Genomic DNA, 20820 nt, shown 5'->3' with positions numbered 1-20820 from the left:
GAAGTTAGGAGTCGAAGCAACCATGAAGCGAGAGACTCAAACCCAAGACGACCGCGTAGCTTTCAACAACGACAAAACATGAGTTCGAACACGTGCAAACCGAACAATAACCCTCAACCACCCAACTCCTCGCCAGAAGAACGAAAGAACGCGAAACACTATCCTCCTCTCATCACTTCCTACCAAATCCATGAACCTCGTCCTCACTGCTGATGTCACTCAATCCTTCCCAAACACTCTCCTCGCTCAAGTCGTCTCCATCGCCAAGACCCACGGGTGCTTTTCTGCCAACATGGCCGGACAGTTGCACAGGGTCGATTCCAATGCTCTCGAGCGTCTCATCGATCTCTTGCTGGGTTGTTCCCTTGACTTCCTCTCCCTTCGCCATGGCGGCTTCCGCCTGCTGCTTCTGACCCTCAACGACATCGTACAAGGCATAGACCTGATCGCTTCGCTTCTCAATATGTGCCGTCAGGACATCGATCTTGGCTTTAACGTCTTGTCTGCGACGCTTGGAGATCGCCGGCTCGTGCTGGTTGTACAGCCTGTTTTGAGACTCGCGTTGTAGCTTCAAGTGCTTGATCTCGTCTTCAAGGTTCTTGATGACCATTGCGAGTGCTTCCTCAGGGGGCTGGGAAGGTCGAATCGTAGCATCGGTCACGTCGCCTACGTCTCGATCGCTGGCTGGGACTGGCTTAGGTATCGACACCTCCTGTTCACCCTTGGCACAGACAGTGCATCTGGCGACGTTGTGGTCAATGCAAGCGTTACCAGTCGTCGTTGGCATTTGGGAGCCGTGCAGTGTGATATCTGGCACAATGAATGCTGAAGTCATCCCCTCAGTTTCGGAATTGCGTCGTCGACGACGGCTGGTGTTGCTGACCATGGAAATGCTGCCAGTCTCGGTGTCCTGCTGCGGCTCCAGGATATCCTGCGACGAGTGAGGCGACTGGACTCGCACAGTCTTTGTAACCCTGGAGACATCGTCGCCACGCAGGCTGAAACGGCCAGTTCCATCCTCGACGCCGCCAGCCAAATCTTTCAGTGATGATTTGCGTGGCATGCTCTGCCTCGAGACCGACCGAGCTGTATCATCTGTCTCCATGTCGACCCTGCTGGACGTTCGCTTCCGAAGGCGGCCTGATCGCTTCTCCTCCTCCAGCTTCCTACGCAGATTGGCAACGTCCTCAGGATCCAACACACTGAGCTCGGTCAGGTCTTCTTGGGCTACCGTCATCCTGCCATCGATTTTCGTGTGTCTCGAACCCCCAGGAACATCGAATTCTTTCGTCGAGCGGGATTCGTTGGCGTTCGTCGTAGCAGGTGCGGAGATGTGTCGCTTGAGAGACACGGGGTTCTCGTTCAGAGAAGCGCGACGAGTGTTTGATCGAGACCTAGAACGCCCATTTGCCGTACGCTGATCCCGGGCATCGTTGCGAGGCTGAGTCCCGGAAGCTGCGTCTTCCCTCATCTTTCGTACTTCCAGCTCGATTCGAGTAGCTAAGTCTCGGACGAAGGTGGAGTCATGATGGTCGCTGGATTGACGGCGGTGGTTTGGCTCACGGCTGACCTCTCCATCAACAAGAGTGCGTGGTTCCTCAGACTTCTTGGTCGACCGAGTTCGTTTCAAATGATTGACTTCCTGCTGACGCCTCTTTTCGACTTTGCTCTGCGCACCTGAGGCTTGATTCCTTTCCACCTCACTCTCCATGTTCTTCAGCCTGTTATTCTCGTCCCGTAGTTCATTGACCGTGTCTTTCAACTCCTCGTTCTCTTTAGAAAGCTCGGCCCGAGCAGTGCGCAACTCTTGGTTTTCACTGCTGAGCTCCTCGTTTTGGAAGTATACTGCTGCAATTTGCGTGACCAGACCGTCCCGTTCCTTGACAACTCGGGTGGAGGTGATTTCTGCAACGCTGATCTTACGCTCGGACTTTGACAGACGCTCCTGCAGGGCTGCAACTTTGCCCTGCAGTCTGGCTTTATCCGTCTGAAAGCCTGCTGCGTCCAAGGTATCATCCTCCGACCCCAAGGCGCTGTCGGGTCGCCGACTTGCCAACTGTAGTTGATGCTTCATCTCGGCGACTTGAAGTTCAAGCTCCTCAATGCGCTTCTGTGCTTCACTGTTCTCTGACTCAAGCCTTGCGGTCTTCTCACGAGCGTGTTGCAGAGACACAAATATTGCCTTCTCATCCTCGGGAAGTGCGATGCCTTCTATGGCGGCGTGATCCTGAGCTAGTGGCTTGTACGTGGTAGACGCAAACCTGGAGCGGCCTCCGTTCGTTCGTTTGACCAGAGGTGTCCCGTCTTTTCGCATGCCCGACACAAGCTCCGTGATGTCGGGAAAGTCTGGCAATACAAATGACTGGCTGATCGTGTGCACTGCCGACTGTACGGTGGCATTACCCTGTACCTGCTGGCGAGGTGTTTGCTGGGATGATTCGAGGCCACCATTGGTGGTGAATCGTGTGGGAATGACGCCGTAGTTTGCAGACGCATGTCGCGAGCTTACGAAGCGCGAGCTGCGTACAGTGCCCATCGCTGGCGGTGGTTGCGATTGTCCAGGCCTCACGTGCATGTTGTCTGATACTGCTCTTTGCTTCTGGCCAGGGGTGCCCTTTTTCGGCGCCTCATTTGCTCGTGCAGACTCGGTTGCGCGTCGAACTGAAGCCTCCTTTCTCAATGTGCCATCGGGCTTGCGGGGTCTGACCGGAGGAGTGCCCGTAATCTTGTACTGGCTGTTGTCGTTTCCGAAGTTGAAAACCAGCTCCGATGACATGTCATGATCTCTACGAGCGCCTCGCTTGATGCCCCGTCCAAGCTCAATGGACATGTCGGCGCTGCCGTCGCTGCCCGCCTCGGAGGGCTCTGGGAATTGATTGTAGTGGAGCGGGATGTCGTCTTCGGTCGCATCATAGCCCACTTGAGGTGTTGAATGGATTGCATCCTTGAAACTCGTCGCTGTGGCCGTGGCGAATGTGTTGTCGTCTTGGGGAGAGCTCGCCCTGCTGCTGGCAAGTCGCGTTCTCGCTGCTGCGGCTGCTGAATGTGCCATGACGATCGGTGCGCGTGCCCTTCTATTCTTTTTGCTGAACCGCTACCATATGCGTGCTGCTCGTTATGTCATACGTGGAAGTGAGTGATTTGGTGCGCGCGCAATTGTTGAACATCTCCCAAATCTCGAGTGGAGAAGTCGCGATGTTGACGAAGGTAAACAAACGGCTCGGGCCGCGACCGAGCTCCAACCTTCCCAGGACCTCCTCGCATGTCACACATTCACTTCTTCGTTTCCCAATCCTTACCGCATGGCCAGACTGAAGATAGCAGTCTAATGCGAGCATATGTGCCCGCTCATGAGACTGGTACTTTTGCCACGATGCGCGCCAGCCCTTTGGAGACGGCCAAGATTCAGGATGGCTAGACCTTTCAGCCGCAGATGTATACATTCTCCCCATCTCCTTCAGGATCCTCAAGGGCCAGTCTGCATGGTACGTACACTCCAGGAGATTCATCAAACTTCGTACTTTGTCGAGCGGAGTCTGCTAGGGCAGGTTTGAGACAGGAAGCGAGGACAACAAATCAACAAGCGAGCATTTCAGCCCCAAGACGACCCCGAACAGACGATTGCTCCAGCCGAATCTTCTGCAAGTACGGCACGCAGCGGCTCTTACAGTCGTCTTGGATTTCAGCTACAGGGACCATGGCCGCACTGTTCAAGCAGTCGAGATGCGATGGTCCGTATCAGCCATAAGTCAATCTGGTCCGATGCGTATTGCTCATTCACACTGGGGGCGAATGTGAAGGTCATAGCAGACATGCCCAATGCAAGCCTTCAACAGGACCGCCCTTGCTGTCGAATGACTACCGTATGGCGTACCCTCGGCGATATACCTGCGGCACGCCAGATTTCTTGGACGACGAATTCGGCAATTTTTCATGATCCTCACGCGCGCCATTAGTAAAACCGGGTTCGCGAGATTTGGGGCTGGTCTTATGGCTTTTTGGGAAACACCAATCAGCACAGCCTCGTTGTCTGCGATGCAAGCCTCACCACGATTGTGCCGATCAGCATGAGGTAAGAACTATTGGCAGACGGTCTGCAAATGCTGCAGGTTGGTGGTGCCTCGACCAAGCAGCTGAAAGCCACTGCAATACCTAGGTACTGTTACCAAGATCTCCTTAGGGTCTACCGAACTCTTGTCCTGTTCCCTAGGCACCATGTGGAGACCACCATGGCCCCAGACACTCGTGGCTGCTGTTGATCCTGAAGGTTTTAGTATATGTTCATCGTCCCTCGCTCGGCTGGTACAAGATCACATTGTGCGCCATGGCCTTCTTCCCACTTCTTGCTATTTCTGTGATTCTTTTCGATTCTTGGTCTTATGCAGCAACACAACAGTTCTCCATTGAGCTGGCATGGGCAACAAGGGCACCCGACGGATTCGAACGGCCGCAGATCCTAGTCAATGGACAATCTCCTGGGCCAGCGCTTGTCATCGACCAGTACGATGAGGTGGAGGTAAAGTCAAGGCAATACTGCATTGGAGGGATCATCTCGACTGACTTCTCCCAGTTTCTCGTCTGCAACAAGTTGAATGAATCGACTCCAGTTCATTTTCATGGCATTGAGTAGGTGCAGGCGATCTAACACTGCACTACATGTTCGTTGATCGATGCGACAGACAGCTTAATACCCCTTGGTCCGATGGAGTCCCCGGCCTGTCCCAAAAGCCCATCCCACCGCAAGGGGAGTTTCTATACAAGTGGACCGCTACCGAATATGGCACCTACTGGTACCATGGCCACTATCGATCACAGTTGAATGACGGCTTATTTGGACCAATCTACGTCAGACCATGTGCCACACAGGCAATGCCATTCAGCAAGATCAGCAGCGATCCTGGTGTGTTGGCATCGCTGGCAAGAGCAGAAGAGAACCCACAGCTCGTTACAATCTCAGACTGGAGCCATGTCACGTCGGCAGAGTATTTGCAGATCGAGAACGCCACCAATGCAGACGTCTACTGTACGAACAGTATACTCATCAATGGTAAAGGAAGAGTCGACTGCTTGACCGAAGCCCAACAGCATCAAGCGTTGGCTCCTCCCTTTCAGGCACTCTTCGACGGTCCGTTGCAGGGCACCTGGATGAGTGAGAATGGCTGCTCGCCTTTCACGCCGGTTACCCAGGCCAACTACACGGCAAATCTCAGCGCGCTGCCGGAGATAATCACTGGTTGCCAGGCTACCAACTCGCCTTTGCAAGAGTTCGACGTCGATCCACGAGACGGATGGGTCTCGTTCAACTTCATCAGCGCCACGGCTATCCAAGCACCTGTCCTGTCCATCGACGAGCATCCCATGTGGGTATACGCCGTGGACGGTCGCTATGTCGTGCCCCAAAAAGTCGATGGACTCCAGATCTTCAACGGCGAACGCTACTCGGTCATGGTACAACTCAACAAACGCCCAGGCTCCTACACCATACGAGCGAGCAACTTCGGCCTAAACCAACTAATCAGCGGCTTCGCAACGATGAAATACACCCGAGGAGGAGGAGGTCGAGGCTGGCACAACGGCGGCTGGGGCCGAAATGGCCAAAACCGCAACCCCTGGAAACAAACCCCCTCAACTCCCTCCTTCACCTACGGCGGCTTCCCCATCTCCCCCAACATAACCCTCCTAAACGAAACCCTCCTCCTCCCCTTCGAAAACGCCCCACCATCCCGCCGCGTCGACCAAACGCACATCCTCCGCCTCGCCCGCGCCGGCGCCCCCTGGAAATGGACTCTCGACGGCACAACCTCCTACCCAATGCAGCCCGTCGAATTCGCCGAAAACGCCCCCCTCCTCTACAACCCCACGAGCATCGACGCCCAAACCCCCAACCTCGTCATCCGCACCCAAAACAACACCTGGATCGACCTTATTATCGTCTCCACCGAACCCCTCGGCCCACCGCACCCGATGCACAAACACAGCAACAAAGCCTACGTAATCGGCTCCGGCGTCGGGGTCTGGAACCACACCACCGTGGAGGAAGCCGCGCTCGCGCAGCCGCAGGCGTTCAATTTCGAGACGCCGTTGCTGAGGGATGGGTATATCACGCCGGCGGCGGCCGGGGCGCCGACGTGGTTGGCGATTAGGTATCATGTTGTTAATCCCGGGGCGTTCATGCTGCATTGTCATATTCAGCCGCATTTGGCCGGGGGCATGGCGGTGGCGTTTTTGGATGGGGTGGATGCTTGGCCGGTCGTGCCTGGGGAGTATGGGAAGAATGGGGGAGGGGGGAATGGGATTGGGAGGTAGTAGGAGCTGCTGTGTATTGGTTTTGGATGGGTAGTGAGAGCATGGAGTCGATAGTCAGTGCTGAATATTGAGGGAGTGGAATGTACTGCGATATGATGTCCAACCAAGATTTTGTGTTTTGATAGTGTATCGAATCCCCAGAACGAGGAAGCTCTACTTGAGCGCCTCGTATCTTGCCCGGCTGTGCTTCCTCGATTACTAAACGCAGTCGCCTACATATATATGCACATGGGTATCACGAGACCCGAGAACCAGGACACGCAAGCCAGGGGTCCAGGTGCATGAACATCGCGTGCGTGCGGGCAAAGGGGCATCATCAGAGTGAAACCGTCGAGAACGACGCTAAACACCAAAACGGCAAACGCGATTGAGTTTCTTTCAATCCAGGGTATCTCGACGATCTTTGGCCAGACAAATCTCACGCCAAAAAGACACAGCGTTTCAGCGCTTGTCGTCTACGCGCTGCAACGTCGTAGATCATTCTCATCAGGTTCGCCCGGCTCGAGACTGCCACAGCCTCTCATCACTGCTCGCCTGCCCCTCTCCGGTCGAGACACCGTTTTTGGCGGGTCTTTTCTCCTAGCCTTTGTGTTTTCTCCAATCTCTTGTGCGCGAATGACTTTTGACTCCATCTTCGTGCAGCTCAGCACAGCCATAACAGTCTAGTGTGCTCCTTGTTTCCAACAATCCGGTTTTCCATGGAGCTCCAGCCGCGGAAGATAAGGCTCGACCTGCTCTTGCATCTTCATCCCTTGCGAGTACATCGCTCTTTGTTCTTGGGTCTTACCCACAGAGCAATTCCGAAGCAAAGCCCCCCTGGACTTTTTGTGCTCGACACCTCTTTCAACACACCCAGCCTGGTTATTCGGGAGGTCTCTACGTCCAAGCACGGGATTAGTGCGCTGTCCTGGGGACATTTGCCGATATCATCTGGCGTTCGCGAAAACAGGGCCGGCCGATGGCTCACACCGTAGCCTCAACATGACTCTTCGCCTGGTGTACGTCCATTCTTCTGCCACCTATTTCGATCAGACCTGGACCGCCGAAGATCCTGCGCGGCCATCCTCCTCTTCCAAGCCTGAACACACCAACTTCAAGTCATGATCATCCGATCGGTCTGGTCGGGCTGAGTTCCCTGCAATTTGTCGTAGAACTGCTTGCATGGCTCATCCAAGAAGCTGCCGGGATATATGAAGTCGATCAAGACGTTTCGCACTTGCTCCCAATATCGAAGTTGCAAATCTTGCAGTAATCCCCAGAGCAGTTGATTGAAGAATTTGACAGTCGAGCCGCAGGTGACACTGATGATGAACACAGCCCACAAAGCTGCCTCCGCCGACTTGGGCTCTCTAAGAGCATTCTGATCCAGACCTGTGACCTCTGCCCAAGCGGCCTCCAGACCGGTGTTGTACTTTCGGTCACCTGCAAACGATTGACCGTCCGCTCGTTGCCCCTGGAAGATGGTCAAGCACGTGCACGCAATGCGTAGATGGCTCTGGATTGGATGACCAGGCAACTGCGAGCCAGAAAGAGTTGCGGTAGCTGAAGTCATAACGATATCGAAGAGCAGTTCGTTTAGGCGATTCTCGACGCCAGGGCTGCCAAAGTCGAAGCATGCCGTGCGACTGATCAGGACCAGGTACGAATCGGATAGAGATATACGCTGCTGGAGCATTGCAAAGCCCCGAGGCAATGCGATTGGAAGTTGGCGGTTGAACAAGCCACCCGAAATCTGCACCGACTCCATGGCGTTGCCGCTGTCCGCCAACATGCCACCGGCGGCCGAAAGAACATCGCTCGCGTTCGACAGCTGCGGTCTCCCAGTGCTGGCAAGGATAGCAGCGCCTGCGGCGAAGGACGTCGCGGAAAGCTTCAGAACGTTGGTCATCCAAGCGACCAGAGGCTTGAGCGGATTTGCTTCCTCGGTGCTGGGCTGTTCCTGCGGCTGCGACTGCGACTGGGATTGCGATTGCGATTGGGATTGCGTGCGAGAAAAGGATTGGTTCTGGAATTGAGCACGACTTTGGCTCTGTGGATCGTGGACCTGAACATTGGGCTGGCTGGGCTGGAACTGTTGCGGCTGTGGCTGTATGGACTGGTTAGGATTGCTGTCGGTGGGCGTCTGAGGACCGTCTCTCTGATGCCTGTCCTCGCGGTTCCGTGCTCTTGTCTCTCGGCTCTGAGCAGCGCTCGCACGCGCAGCCTGTGCCCGTACAATGCGGCGTGAGGCTTCACTGTGTCGGCCTCGTTCCGAGACGATGACCAATGGCTGACTGCTTCGACCAGACTTGTTCTGATTGTCGCCTTCGTTAGACGACGGGTCTTGTCTCGGTGGCATGAGAGGCAGTCATGCGAGGGCTCGCGCCTGTCGAGCCTGAGGGGTAAGAGCAAGGGCGGTGGCTACGATGGACAGCAAGGATACCGGATCTGAAAGGGCGGAGCAGAGTCAGTTGTGTAACGGCAGACCAGCTGCTTGGGGGGGGAAAGTAGCATGGCAGAGGGTCTGGCGCGTGCAAGAGCTGGTGCTAATAATCGCGGTGCCTGCATGCCCGCAGCAGTATAATGTCATACACGAATCGGCTAGAGGCTTGCAGATCGCGGCGTCATACTTTCTAAGGCCTGAGCTGGCTGGGAGGCTCTGTGGTGCGCTTCTGGGACCAGATAAGCTCCCAGCGCCTGATCGATCCCGGCGCTGACGACCGCCTCTTTGCCGCCGTCGACAGCCCGGTTTGCACGCATGTGCATGTGTTATTATTGTGCGCGTGCGGGCGTGCAGGCTGTTGTCGCGCTCTGCCGCAATGGCGGACTGGACGTTCGATTCGGGACGAAATGCGGACATCCATGGACAACGACTGGCGCAGCCATCAGCGCCAGCTCCAGCCGTGGCCAACAACAAGAGGTGTCGCTGTTGGTAGACCACTGGAGGAAGGCGCCCCTCATCTCAAGCCGCTTCGAGCAATTGCAGCTGCGGGCCGAATTTTCGCGATGACGTAGGGCTGGGATCGATTCTCACGACGGGTTTTGCTCGACTGCAATCCTTCATCCATCGCTACAACAAAATCACCACGTCCCCTCCGGAGATCGAGAATTGACCGCTGTGAACGAAACCAGATCTCTTTGCATTCTCAGCAGCAACACGATTCCGGAGATACAGCACACATCGCACTTCCTAGATCGCAACAATAGCACGCTGTCTTCACTTCTGCAGCTGCTAGTGGGTAGTCTGGGCTGGAGGAGTCTCGTGCGCTCTCGTCCGTACAGAAATAAACCCCCTCTGCCCTATCGCGCACGCGCGAGCACGCCATGGCCGACGCCGCCTCGAATCTCGACATACCCTCGTCGTTCCGCTCAAAGTGGGTTGACACAGCAAGAGCGACCTGGCACCGTTTTCCCTCCAAGTTTTGGAGCGACTAAGCTCTGGATCTTACTTGCGATTGCTTAGACAGCTCGTGGGCAACGGAGATGGATCTTCCACTTTGAGCGCGGAGGACGAGGGTATGGACGAGAACAATACTACGATTTGGAATTGGAAAGCCAGCCGGACCGACCCCTAACACACATACATACATATAGCGGAGGCAGCGACACGGCTGACAACTGCCAGGAAAGGCTAATGCTTTCCGCATGTGATCGACTAAGCCTGTACAAGATCACTGGTTTCGATCCCACTGAATCATGGCGCTTTACGGGATCGGCCATCAGACCGACACCCCCTCTCCCCAAAGTCAACTTCTCTCTGACAAGTGGACTTCGCAACGGGTATGATTTGCTCCATCCTGCGTGTATTTTTCACGATCTCATCGACGCCGGGCTTCAGCTCAACCAGAGATTCGACCGAAGATCCCTTCACGTGGACAGTGGGCATCCTGCTATTGTTGAACGTTTTTCTGGTCCAACCGCAAACACGATGTTGTTCGACCAGAGTTCAGCACGTACGAGTCCGTCGCTCATCATGGGATTCGGCATACCGGAGGACTGATGGCCTCAAGCATCGTTGCTATGATCGCACTGCTGGATGGTTCATCTAGTACGGAATGCCAGCTTCCGGAACTGAAGATGCTGGCAAACGCCACCAAAAGTTGCAGCATCTCCACCTCCACCAGTCCGGTAGGTCTCTTGGCCAAGTTATATTTGAGCTCACTTGCCAATGCCGAGGAAGGATTCTCATCGGGTCTCCATTTCAGCTACGTTTCATGTTCACAGTGTGTCATCATAGATGCCGACACAATCGTATGCTCTGCAACATTACTTCACCGAATTTAAAGACATGAATCGTGGCTCGTCTACCAGCGTCAGCAGAATTGCCGGCATTCAGCAGAGCCGGACAAACCCCACACTTTTCCCCACCGCGAGCGGGCAGCGTTTCCAGTAGCCAGGATGCATACATTCTCAAAGTCGGAGGAACGCCTTTCTCTTGCACAGATAATAGATTGATGAATGGCTCGGTGGTTCTACAATAGTTAATCTTGCTGCAGCAATCTATATCTGCGATGCAAGGCCGATCGTTTCAGCCCTTCAAGGTTGTTGACGTTTCACAACATCACATGTGCGTTGCCGAGCGACGTGCGATCAGGTACCGCATGACGTCCGAACCGTTTCCTCCCGCTGCCAGGGAGATGCTGCTCGTGACCACTACCGCAACCACACATCGCAACCTCTGGCTTCATCCTAGCGTGTCAGACGACCCTTCCTTCGTCGCGTAGCGTCGGCCAGCCCAAGTAAGGTTTGAGCACATGGCCGCTGGAGCTCCTCGAGCTGATCTGGTTCTCCTGCCCACCGCGACTCGTGGATAGCTTTTGACCCATCACCGCGTTTGCAAGGCAGGAATTGCTCTGCCTACTCTTCCTCCTCCTATTTCACTTGCCATCATGCGCTCCGGCGCGGTGATCGCTGCGGCCGCCAGCTTGCTGGCCAGCCTCAGCGCTGCGTCGACGCTCACGCCGCCGGTGCTACCGCTCATTGTTCGCAGCCCGTATCTCTCTACTTGGCTGGCCAACGCGAGAGATGAGCCTTGGTCGAAATGGCCAATGTTCTACACGGGACAGTCTGTAGGCATGATGAGCCGAGTCGTAGTGATCAGTCCAGCTGACGGAGCTGCCTAGATGGGCTTCAGTGTCCTCGCCTCGGTCCCAGACACCAACACAGTATATCCTTTGCTCGGCCGACCGCACGACTCCTTGGATCGCGAGAGTAACCACTATACCGTAGCGTTTCCCAAATATCTTGGTGCGCAGTATGATGCTTCGACGACCAACCTGTCGTATGCAATCCCATCGTCCAAATCCGCCAATGGCAGTGTCGAGATTGTCCTGTCTTTCCTCTCCCCGATAACGCCGACGTCGACTCTGCGGCAGTCGATTCCCGCCAGCTACCTGACAGTCCATGTCAAGGGAAACTTCAACTTGGACATCTATCTCGATCTGAACGGCCAATGGGTTAGCGGCAACCGTGGCTCCAGGATCGAGTGGGACTTGCACGAGACCCATGAGAAGAACGCCAGGAAGCTCAAGACCTGGCGAGTAAAGAGGAGCAACGAGGAACTGTTCACAGAATGGCAAGACCGGGCGGAATGGGGCACCCTCCATTTCACTGGTCCAGCCCATGCCAGCCATGAATCTGGCACTTCAGGCCTTCTCCGACAGCGATTCTCGCGTACCGGCACTCTGAAGAACGAGGTTGATGATTCATTCCGCAACATCATGGACGAAGAGCCGGTATTCGCGTTCAGCAAGTCGTTCAATCTCAGTGGAGATGGGTACACAGACGAAGCGGTCGAGGATAGTATCCTGTTTACCGTCACCCACATCCAGGATCCAGTGACCCAATTCGCCTCCTCGAGGGGATTGACCATGATGCGGCCGTTGTGGATGTCGTACTTCTTCACCAATGATGCGCTGATCTCGTTCCATTACGAAGACTTTAAGCATGCGTTCGCTCTCGCCCTCGACTATTCCGTCAAGGTTGCCAAGGATGCCTATGCCAGCGGTAGCGATAGCTACAAGGACATTATCGAGTTGAGTGCCAGACAGGTGCTTGGTGCTACCGTATTCAGTGGCACACCCGACAACCCAATCTTGTTCCTGAAAGAGATCAGCTCGAATGGCAATTGCCAGGTAAGCCTTGAGACTTGCAGACCGAAATAATGTGCTGACCAGACTTGTCATCTAGACTGTCGATGTCATCTTCCCGGCGTTCCCCTTCTTCCTCTACACGAACCCCAAGTGGCTGGCCTACTTGCTTGAGCCTCTCCTCGAGCACATGCTTAGCGGCCAATACCCCAACGACTATACCATGCACGACCTCGGCACACACTTCCCCAACATGACGGGACATCCAGACGGAAGAGATGAATACATGCCAGTGGAGGAGTGTGGTGACATGCTGATCATGGGTCTGGCTTTGGTCAACAGTCTGAAATATGACTCCAGCTCGGAGGCTCAAAGCCCATGGAGTGCTCTTGGCAAGCCCAAGGATGTTGCCAGCCTTGAGGCGTCCGACAGTGTCAGCCCATTCTCCCTGCCTGCGGTCTTGGAGACCCGCGAAGGCATTTTCGGTCTTGACGACCAGTGGGGAGGCGTCACAGCCAAGCATCAAGCAGAGAAATGGGTCTCCCGTACATACCGCCTCTGGAAGCAATGGACTGGCTACCTCGTGGAGTACTCGTTGTATCCAGAGAATCAACTCTGCACGGATGACTTCGCCGGCTGGTTGCCACTGATGACCAATCTTGCCCTCAAAGGCATCATTGGCATCAAAGCGATGAGCGAGCTCGCCGAGATCGTTGGAGAGAAGGAGGACGCAAAGCACTACCGCAACATCAGCGAAAAGTACATCAAGACCTGGGAGAAGGAGGGTATGGCGCGTGATGGCGGCCGAGCCAAGTTGGCATATGACTGGCAAGGAAGCTGGACCACGATCTACTCACTCTACGCCGACGCACTTCTGTGCTTCCATCCCAGCCTGAACGCAACGCCGAGCGGCTTGGAGATGCATCGTGCAGGTTCGCAGGAGCCGTTGCTTCCAGGCAATAAAGACGACTCGAGCAACTTCATCCCAGACCACATCTACAAGACGCAGTCCCGCTGGTACGTCACTGCGATGCAGAAGTATGGCTTGCCCCTGGACTCTCGCCACTTCTACACAAAGGTAAGCATTGCGAAGATTTTGTTGATTTGACAGCACGCTGACCGTCGATTGCTAGACCGATTGGGAGTTCCAAGCTGCTGCTGTTGCTGGAAAGAAGACACGAGCTCAGATCCTTGACAAGGTCGCGAAGTGGCTGAATGAGACCAACACAGACCGTCCCTTTACGGATCTGCACAACACTGAGGGAGACGGTGGATTCCCTGGACCAAACTTCTTTGCTCGACCCGTCATTGGCAGTCACTACGCCTTCTTGACCCTCGAGAGAGCGTGCGGCGGTAAGGCTAGCCAGGCTTTCGCGTATGAGGAGTAGGGACACAAGCTTGGAAAATTGAAGAGGTTGGATACTCGGACGAACTTTGCATATGACCTGCGGGAAAGGAGGTTACATCTTGGAAAAAAGAATGTGATCTTTGCTGCACAGGAAAGGCGGGACGAGTATATAGCTTGTGTCGAAACAATGCCACGAAATGATGAGCACGTTGTGGAACGTCTTCATGTGCATTTCCCCTCTTTCTTGGTGAGCAAGCAAGCAATGATCTGGCGCTGTGTAACATTTCATAGAGGGACAATTTCGTCCCATGACTTTTACCAAGCCATGTCCAGCGCTGGTCAGCGCGAGACCTCACCAGGCGATTGGCTGCGACATCGTGAGGGAGCTCACGCCGCCATTGAACACACCCTCGACCTCTTCACGAACATTCAACCATGGCGTCGGGATATGGATTGGCTGGAGGTATGTCGCAATCCTACCACGACCCTCGAGAGAAGCTTCTGCGGACACCCACGAAGCGAAAGACCATGGCTGATTCCCACTTCACTCACAGGTCCCTCCCGCTGCTTTCCCTTCTGGCAGGAAGTCCTCGCCTGCTACGTCGTGAACACCAACTCCGAAGACGACTCTGGCAAGAAGAAATGCGCGCCGGTGTTGGAGGATTATTATGAGTGTTTGCATCATCGGAAAGAGGTAATACACACCAACACCACAAACCACAACCCTCGCCATACACCCATAACATCTTTCGTGCAGAAGATTGGGCATATGCTAAGTGTATATGTGTGATATCACAGGCCACCAAAATCGCCGCCCTCCAAGCCGCCTACCGCAAACGCGAAGCCGCCACGCCTCGAGACGATGCGCCCAACGCGGGACAAATACGGAGTTTGGGACTGTTGGAGGCGAGCGATGCGGAGAAGGATATTAAGCATGGGAATTTGCTGCCGACGTATTCGAGTAACAATCCCAAGGGGGCGTGATGGGGGAGTGTTGTGAAGAGGGATTGGGTCGGGGGATAAAGAGCGGTCGTTCGTCAAAAGGAAGTGTATATATGTACGGGACAGGAACGTGTATGCGACTTGGAACAGGTGTGATGATACACCGGTCACAGAGGACGGCTTCTCGCTGAAGTCTATGAATGTGGACGGCTTTGATCTCATGGGAAGTCTGTCAGCGTTCCGTCGGCTTTGCACAAAAATGGCGCCCATCGTCCATATCGCACCCCAATACTGTCTTGCACCACTTCCAGAATATTCACCATCTCCACCGTACTTCCCGGGTTATCCGCTTCCGCGACCTTTCGAGAAGGAATCTGATGCAGATACAAATGCACATCCAACAATTGGCCAAACGTCGGCCCCAGAGCAGGTCGGATCGTGCAAGATGCGAACAGACTGGCCGTATCGTCTTCCGTCGCGGGTTTATTACTGGCTGTGCTAAACATCACAGTGCAGAGCTCATGCTCACGGGCGATATGCCGCAGCGACCTCATCAGTGATGCCAGACCTGCTTGGCCGTTGGTGTAGTTGCTCTTGATCAGCGGGCTGATGACTTTGGAGATATTGTCGATGATGAGAAGGTGTCTCGGTGGCTCTTTCTTCGTCTCGTCTGGTGCTGGCATGGGCGGCTGTCGTTTTGGAAGCGGATCGTCGAGCATCTCATCTTCATCTTCGCTGTCTTCGATGGTGCTCTTTGGGACTGGCTTGGCTTGGACATCTTCTGGTGGGTGTTCCAGATTCTCGCGTAACTCTCCCACGGCTTCCGCGAGTCCGATGCAGTCGAAGACTTTCATAATTTTGAGGCGCTCCAGCATCACCTTAGCGTCCTGATTCATATTCTGCGACTCCTTCGACGAGCTCTCCAGTGCATGATACAATCCCAACAGGTCGAAGGAGAGTGAGCTGTCAATGACCGTGGTCGTGGCATGTGTCGAGCCGCAAAGGTGGGAAAGAAGCAGTGTCTGGAGAACCTCTTTAATTTCTTGATCTGGCTCCGCAGTGATGCAGTGTATGCTGCCGAAATCGAAGCCCCCATCAAGAGCTTGGTCGATGGCTTTGACTCCCGTGTTGAGCTTCTGGCGTTTGGCTGGTGGTTCTTGTAGATCATCCAACTCCGTTGGCCATGTGTCGTCGTCGGCTTTGGGCGTGTACATGTCTGCAGCCAGCATTGGGGGCGCTGCAGCTGCCATTTTGGGGCGTTCCGGTGTTCATTCACCTGCGATTTAGCGTTGGTCGTGGTTGGCTTCACGTTGGAGGCTCATCGTTGGGTCATTGCGCCTTTCGTTTGGAGGGCTCAGATGGAGATGATTTCCAAGCAGTTACAAGTTTCTGATGCTTGTTGTCCAGAAGTCTAGTTGTACAATCGGCGTTACAAGGCAAGAGCAAGATCATCAAGCTCCACCCTCTTAAACTCTTTGAAGCTAGCTTGAAATTAGGCGAGTCCCGTACACCTCGCTCCTTCGGCCACACAGCAGCAGCGCTGACTTGTTATCGCGGGGACATGCGAGTTTAATTGGAGACGTATGTTCACTATAATAACTATGTTGGTGACCTTGCCGTCTAGTCAATGCTTCCAAGACGACGATGACTCCCCGCAAAGAAATCCCCATCATCGACATCAGCCCCTATCTTGATCCCTCAGCTTCACCAGAAGCCAAGAAGAAAGTCGTCGACGAGGTCAAGTCGGCGTGCTCGCAGTATGGCTTTCTGCAAATTGTTGGACATGGTGTGCCATTGGAGGCCCAGCGTGGCGTGTTGAAGTGCTGCAAGACGCTCTTCGATCTGCCTGTTGAGCAGAAGGAGAAGTTGTCTCTCAAGAATAGCCCCTCACGACATGGCTACGAGCGTATGAAGGAGCAGGTGCTGGATAAGAAGGCTTTGGCGGATGATAAAGAAGTATCGTGTCATCTGGTTTGCTTGTCGTAGGTAGAAAGCTGACAATGGGAAGGGTTTCTACATCGGCAAGGAAGAAGAGTATGCGAAGGGGTTTAGACAGGTATGGGCATTCGCACAATTACTTCAGGTTCCCATACTAACAAACATCCAGGGACCAAATCAATGGCCAACCCTACCCCTCGCCTCTTTCCGCGCCCCAATAACAGACTACTACAACCATATGCTCACACTCGCTCGAAGTCTCCTCGAAATGCTGGTCCTAGGCCTGGGCCACCCCATCTCAGTCCTGGACTCATTCACACAAGACCCCGTTCAAAACCTCAAACTCCTGCACTATCCTCCTCACACCTCCAAGGATCCGAAGCAATTCGGCGCCGGTGAGCATACGGATTTCGGTGCCATCACGATGCTGCTCCAGCAGCCTGGCAAGGAGGGCTTGCAGGTGTATTATGCTCCCGATGATGAGTGGTTGCATGTGCCTAGTGTGGAGGACAGGTATGTGGTTAACATGGGGGATCTGGTGCAGAAGTGGACGAATGGGGCGTATCGCTCGACGGTCCACCGAGTCGTTAACGCTGCTGGGGATGATCGGTATAGTGTTCCTTGCTTCTACGAGGGGAATTTCAGCGCCAAGAACCCCTTCAATCCGGATGATCAGAGTGGCGAGACGGTGGAGGAGCATGTGAGGAAGAAGTTTGATAGCAGCTATGGTTTGAAATGAAATGGCTGGTGATCGGGCTGGCATATATTCCATGAGCACTTCTGTATAAGCTGGGGTATCTCATACATCAACGACGTCTCTTCATAGGGTGTACCGGAAGGTCATCTTCTCATCACCGTGTCGTGCCTCTTCCAGACCCAAAGTTCTTGCAAATGCAATCAGCCCGAGCCGTTTCCCTATGCGTCCAGCCAAGGTGTCAGGTGCAGGTACATCGCCGTAGATATCCTCGCGTTCCTTTTCTTCCTCGCTCCAGCTTCGAATGACGTTGTCTCGAAACCTGTTCTCGCGAATGAGGAAAGTCCGGAACGCAACAAACCCGGCAAGCGATATCAGAGAGCAAATAAGCAGGATGACGAACGATCTAACGTAGCCGGTCTTCTCATCTTCTGGAGTGAACAACAGGGCCATGAAGACGCCTGCGAGGTTGCCCCAACCGTTGATTCCGAGGAGAATGGCGCGTTTCCCTGGCTCAGGTGTGTTGTTTGCGAGCCAGGCTACAGTCAGCGGCGATGCAATGAACGAGCCCGAAAGCAATACGCAAAGCGAGAAGTATCGCAGCCAGTAATTGTTGATTGGCGACATGATGGCCATGGTTAGTCCGATAAGGAGTAGCAAGAGGCCAAACATGATGGGTACGAGGCGGCGTCGACTGCGATCGGACCATATCGTGAAGATGAACAGCACGATTGCACCGAACGCGAATGGCGGCGCCGAGAGCAAGTTGGAGGCAGCTGGGGACAAGTTGAGCGAGGGTGAAAGTTCCTTGACCAGTATTGGGAGAAGTACACCAAATGCGGTTGCAGGTATCGCGCTCAGGATGTTCACGATCAGTAGGTGCCAGATCTTGTAGTTGGAGAAGGCGGACAAGATATCATTTCTCGTCAGACCTGAGTCCTCCGTAGCTGATGTGCCTGGTTTCGCCTCAATGGTCTTCCTCACAGATCCATGGACTTCGCCGCCAGCGAGAAGACGGTCGTGAGCTTCACTTCCACCATGGTCGTCCCCGGTGTCGGCAGTGCTTGGCCTCTCGACGTCGTCACCGCCATGGACTGAATGACCACGGAAAGCGTCCTCATCAGCACCCTTGTTGTTCTTCGTGTCCAGCCTCATACGCTCTTCTGCCCACCATCTTTCCTCCTTCGTGAGGAACCAGGCTGATTCCGCAGAGTGTGGCAGCCAGAAGAATCCAATAAGCGCAATCGTCATTGTCAAGCAGCCCTCTATCAGGAACAGTATCTCCCAGCTCTTCCATCCGCTGCTCTCTACAGCTTGTCGCGGCGGTGTCGATATGGGAGGGTCGTCGTCGTGACGGCCTGGAAAGTTAGAGAATACCGCCCAGCTCAGCACGCCGCCGAGTGCGCCTGCCACGGCGGTCATGCCGTAGAAAAATCCCAATCGAAAGGCGAACTCGTACTTGGTGTAGTAGAGCGACAGATACGACACTGTTGTCGGGTAGAAGCCGCTTTCCAGCGTGGCTATTGCAACTCGCAATACCATCAGATGCCATCTCTTGCGGACGAAAATGTGCAGTATGGTACTCAATCCCCATAAGCTCATGCACACGGGCACATATCTTTTCATCCCGAAGCGTCTCCCCAAGGCTGCTCCCACAGGCTGCAGGAGCACGAACACGAAGAAGAACAGGGCCATGGACTTGTTGACATCGTGACGGGAAAGGCCCGTGTCGTACGTGAAGCCTGCAGTCTCAGCATTGCCTATGTTACTCTTGTCCAGGCTGTTCAGCAGAAACAGGATCGCCAGGAAGGGTAGCAAGATACTGTCCAGCTTGCGGACTGTTCGCCGATTCAGTCTTTGGCTTCGCTCGCTGTCAGGCCTTTGCGCCTCTGCACCTCCCACCAAGGCGTCGGTCTCGTCGTCATCATGAGCTTCATTGGGGTGTCCCGGCATGGTGCCTTCCTCCGCTTCCTCGTCCTCAGACGACCGGCGTAGCTTCTGCAGTTCCAAGGCATTGTTTTCTGCATCATCCGGCATGCTCTACCGCGGTGTAGAGTGCTGAAGAGGCCATAGTCATGTGCGTCTCAGAATGTTGGTCGTCTTACGTTGTCGGGCTGAGCTGCAGGCCATCCTTCACGCCAAGACATCCAACCCCCTGCCGATGAACTCGCACTCTCGACCTTCTTCTTCGTATCACTTACTATTCTTGATGAAAATCCTCACCACCAGAGTTACCGCTCAAACGGTCGCATATGTCCGCAGACAGTTTGCGACCTTTTTCGCGCCGGTCACTCCTTTCATGCCACGGGAAACGAGGGAATGCCCACCGCTCTCCGAACATGAAGAGCACATGACTTCTGAAGACAATACCCGATGATCTGCGAGACTTCAGCAAGAGCAGGCGCTCTGTTCTTAACACGGTGCCATATCGGAGCTATTGATGTGTGATACAGTGCTGCTACTACAACTGGAGCCGCCTGGCAGCAGATGAACCAAGCCGTTCAACACATCAAGGGTAACGCTTTGAGAATATGTTCAGCGCATCTGCCTCAACAAGACAACATGCTCTACTAATCTACATAGTATTGTGGTAGCGTTGGGACCTCCTGTGAAAAGCCGCAGCACGTATAATGAGGCAACCTGGTCTCTCAAAATGTCGTGGTAGGTTGGATTTCGATTCGGTCAGTTGTACAGTAACAACCAATAAAGAGCAGTCTAAAGAACATCACGATCAATATCATACAAGCAACGGCAAAGATCATCTCTGGAAATACGTTACGAACTGCACTGCTTCACATGCTCTACAGATGCAGAAAGCCTCCTCCACATTTGGACGCAGCCGGACAAACCTATCTAGGGAAACGCGTAGCCATCGACCTCACCTCTTTTTCAAGGCGGGGCCTGTGGCGTCCCCTTGCTTTTCTGTCGTGCGCGGCATTCGAGTCTGAAGCAGTGCGAGTTCGAATAACAACTTTCGCTTTCTTCCAGATCGGGACTTGAGCGAGAGCAGCTGGCCAATGTTCGTCCTGGATACCACCGCTTTGCTCGATGATCGAGAGAGCGGAAGAAGCCTCTATACTTCGGCAGCCTCTGATAGGCCATGTGGAGTATAGGTGGCAAGTTCATATCCGCGAATGCGTGGGATTGGGCTGGAAGAAGGCTTTGCGGAGGGTACGGCGCCGGGCAGGGAAAAGAAAACCATGCGCTTTCCACCTCGCGTTTTCCTCTATGATCTTTCATGGACATAATCACACCATCTGTGTAAAGTGTTGAGAGACGGCGCCCTCGTTGCATGACTACAATGGACGACGACAAGGAAGCATTGCTTCAACAGGAGCTGGACCCGATGTCCGACAACACAGCGGTGGAGCTGGACAGCCTCTACGATAAGGAGCCTGCACTTTCATTCGACTACATCTCAAGCAATTCAGACTCGGAAGGAGAAGATTCAGTAAACAGGACAGCGGTCTACGCCGTTGAGGACACTGAGGATGTGGAGCCAACAATCATCCAAGCGCCGAAGA

The 20820-nt window shown here is 54.3% G+C and overlaps 8 protein-coding genes across 8 annotated transcripts; 4 read left to right on the top strand and 4 right to left on the bottom strand.

Moving 5' to 3' along the window:
- Positions 1-172: 172 nt before the first annotated feature.
- M409DRAFT_27804 (uncharacterized protein) lies at positions 173-3052 on the bottom strand (the record flags this gene model as incomplete). The annotated part of the gene is made up of 1 exon (XM_033808735.1): positions 173-3052. One exon carries the CDS (start codon positions 3050-3052, stop codon positions 173-175), a length of 2880 nt encoding a protein of 959 aa, XP_033662636.1.
- A 1272-nt stretch (positions 3053-4324) lies between these two features.
- On the top strand, positions 4325-6306 carry M409DRAFT_69553 (multicopper oxidase; the record flags this gene model as incomplete). Its single annotated transcript, XM_033818348.1, has 3 exons — positions 4325-4516; positions 4571-4626; positions 4680-6306. 3 exons carry the CDS (start codon positions 4325-4327, stop codon positions 6304-6306), a joined length of 1875 nt encoding a protein of 624 aa, XP_033662635.1.
- A 1093-nt stretch (positions 6307-7399) lies between these two features.
- Positions 7400-8644, bottom strand: M409DRAFT_58823 (uncharacterized protein; the record flags this gene model as incomplete). The annotated part of the gene is made up of 1 exon (XM_033814008.1): positions 7400-8644. One exon carries the CDS (start codon positions 8642-8644, stop codon positions 7400-7402), a length of 1245 nt encoding a protein of 414 aa, XP_033662634.1.
- A 2530-nt stretch (positions 8645-11174) lies between these two features.
- M409DRAFT_27801 (uncharacterized protein) lies at positions 11175-13762 on the top strand (the record flags this gene model as incomplete). The annotated part of the gene is made up of 4 exons (XM_033808734.1): positions 11175-11354; positions 11409-12419; positions 12475-13452; positions 13508-13762. The coding sequence occupies 4 exons, from the start codon at positions 11175-11177 to the stop codon at positions 13760-13762; spliced, it is 2424 nt and encodes an 807-aa protein (XP_033662633.1).
- A 395-nt stretch (positions 13763-14157) lies between these two features.
- On the top strand, positions 14158-14706 carry M409DRAFT_27800 (uncharacterized protein; the record flags this gene model as incomplete). The annotated part of the gene is made up of 3 exons (XM_033808733.1): positions 14158-14185; positions 14277-14416; positions 14521-14706. The coding sequence occupies 3 exons, from the start codon at positions 14158-14160 to the stop codon at positions 14704-14706; spliced, it is 354 nt and encodes a 117-aa protein (XP_033662632.1).
- Positions 14707-14882: 176 nt separating this feature from the next.
- On the bottom strand, positions 14883-15914 carry M409DRAFT_27799 (uncharacterized protein; the record flags this gene model as incomplete). Its single annotated transcript, XM_033808732.1, has 1 exon — positions 14883-15914. One exon carries the CDS (start codon positions 15912-15914, stop codon positions 14883-14885), a length of 1032 nt encoding a protein of 343 aa, XP_033662631.1.
- A 394-nt stretch (positions 15915-16308) lies between these two features.
- M409DRAFT_69549 (uncharacterized protein) lies at positions 16309-17341 on the top strand (the record flags this gene model as incomplete). Its single annotated transcript, XM_033818347.1, has 3 exons — positions 16309-16620; positions 16673-16720; positions 16772-17341. 3 exons carry the CDS (start codon positions 16309-16311, stop codon positions 17339-17341), a joined length of 930 nt encoding a protein of 309 aa, XP_033662630.1.
- An 81-nt stretch (positions 17342-17422) lies between these two features.
- Positions 17423-19249, bottom strand: M409DRAFT_69548 (uncharacterized protein; the record flags this gene model as incomplete). Its single annotated transcript, XM_033818346.1, has 1 exon — positions 17423-19249. The coding sequence occupies one exon, from the start codon at positions 19247-19249 to the stop codon at positions 17423-17425; it is 1827 nt and encodes a 608-aa protein (XP_033662629.1).
- Between the last annotated feature and the right edge of the window lie 1571 nt (positions 19250-20820).

This window comes from Zasmidium cellare (genome assembly GCF_010093935.1).
Source record: "Zasmidium cellare ATCC 36951 unplaced genomic scaffold M409scaffold_39, whole genome shotgun sequence".
In the NCBI taxonomy this organism is placed as follows: domain Eukaryota; kingdom Fungi; phylum Ascomycota; class Dothideomycetes; order Mycosphaerellales; family Mycosphaerellaceae; genus Zasmidium; species Zasmidium cellare.
The sequence above is the reverse complement of the archived record's forward strand: the minus strand, read 5'-3'. Positions and strand labels throughout refer to the sequence as shown.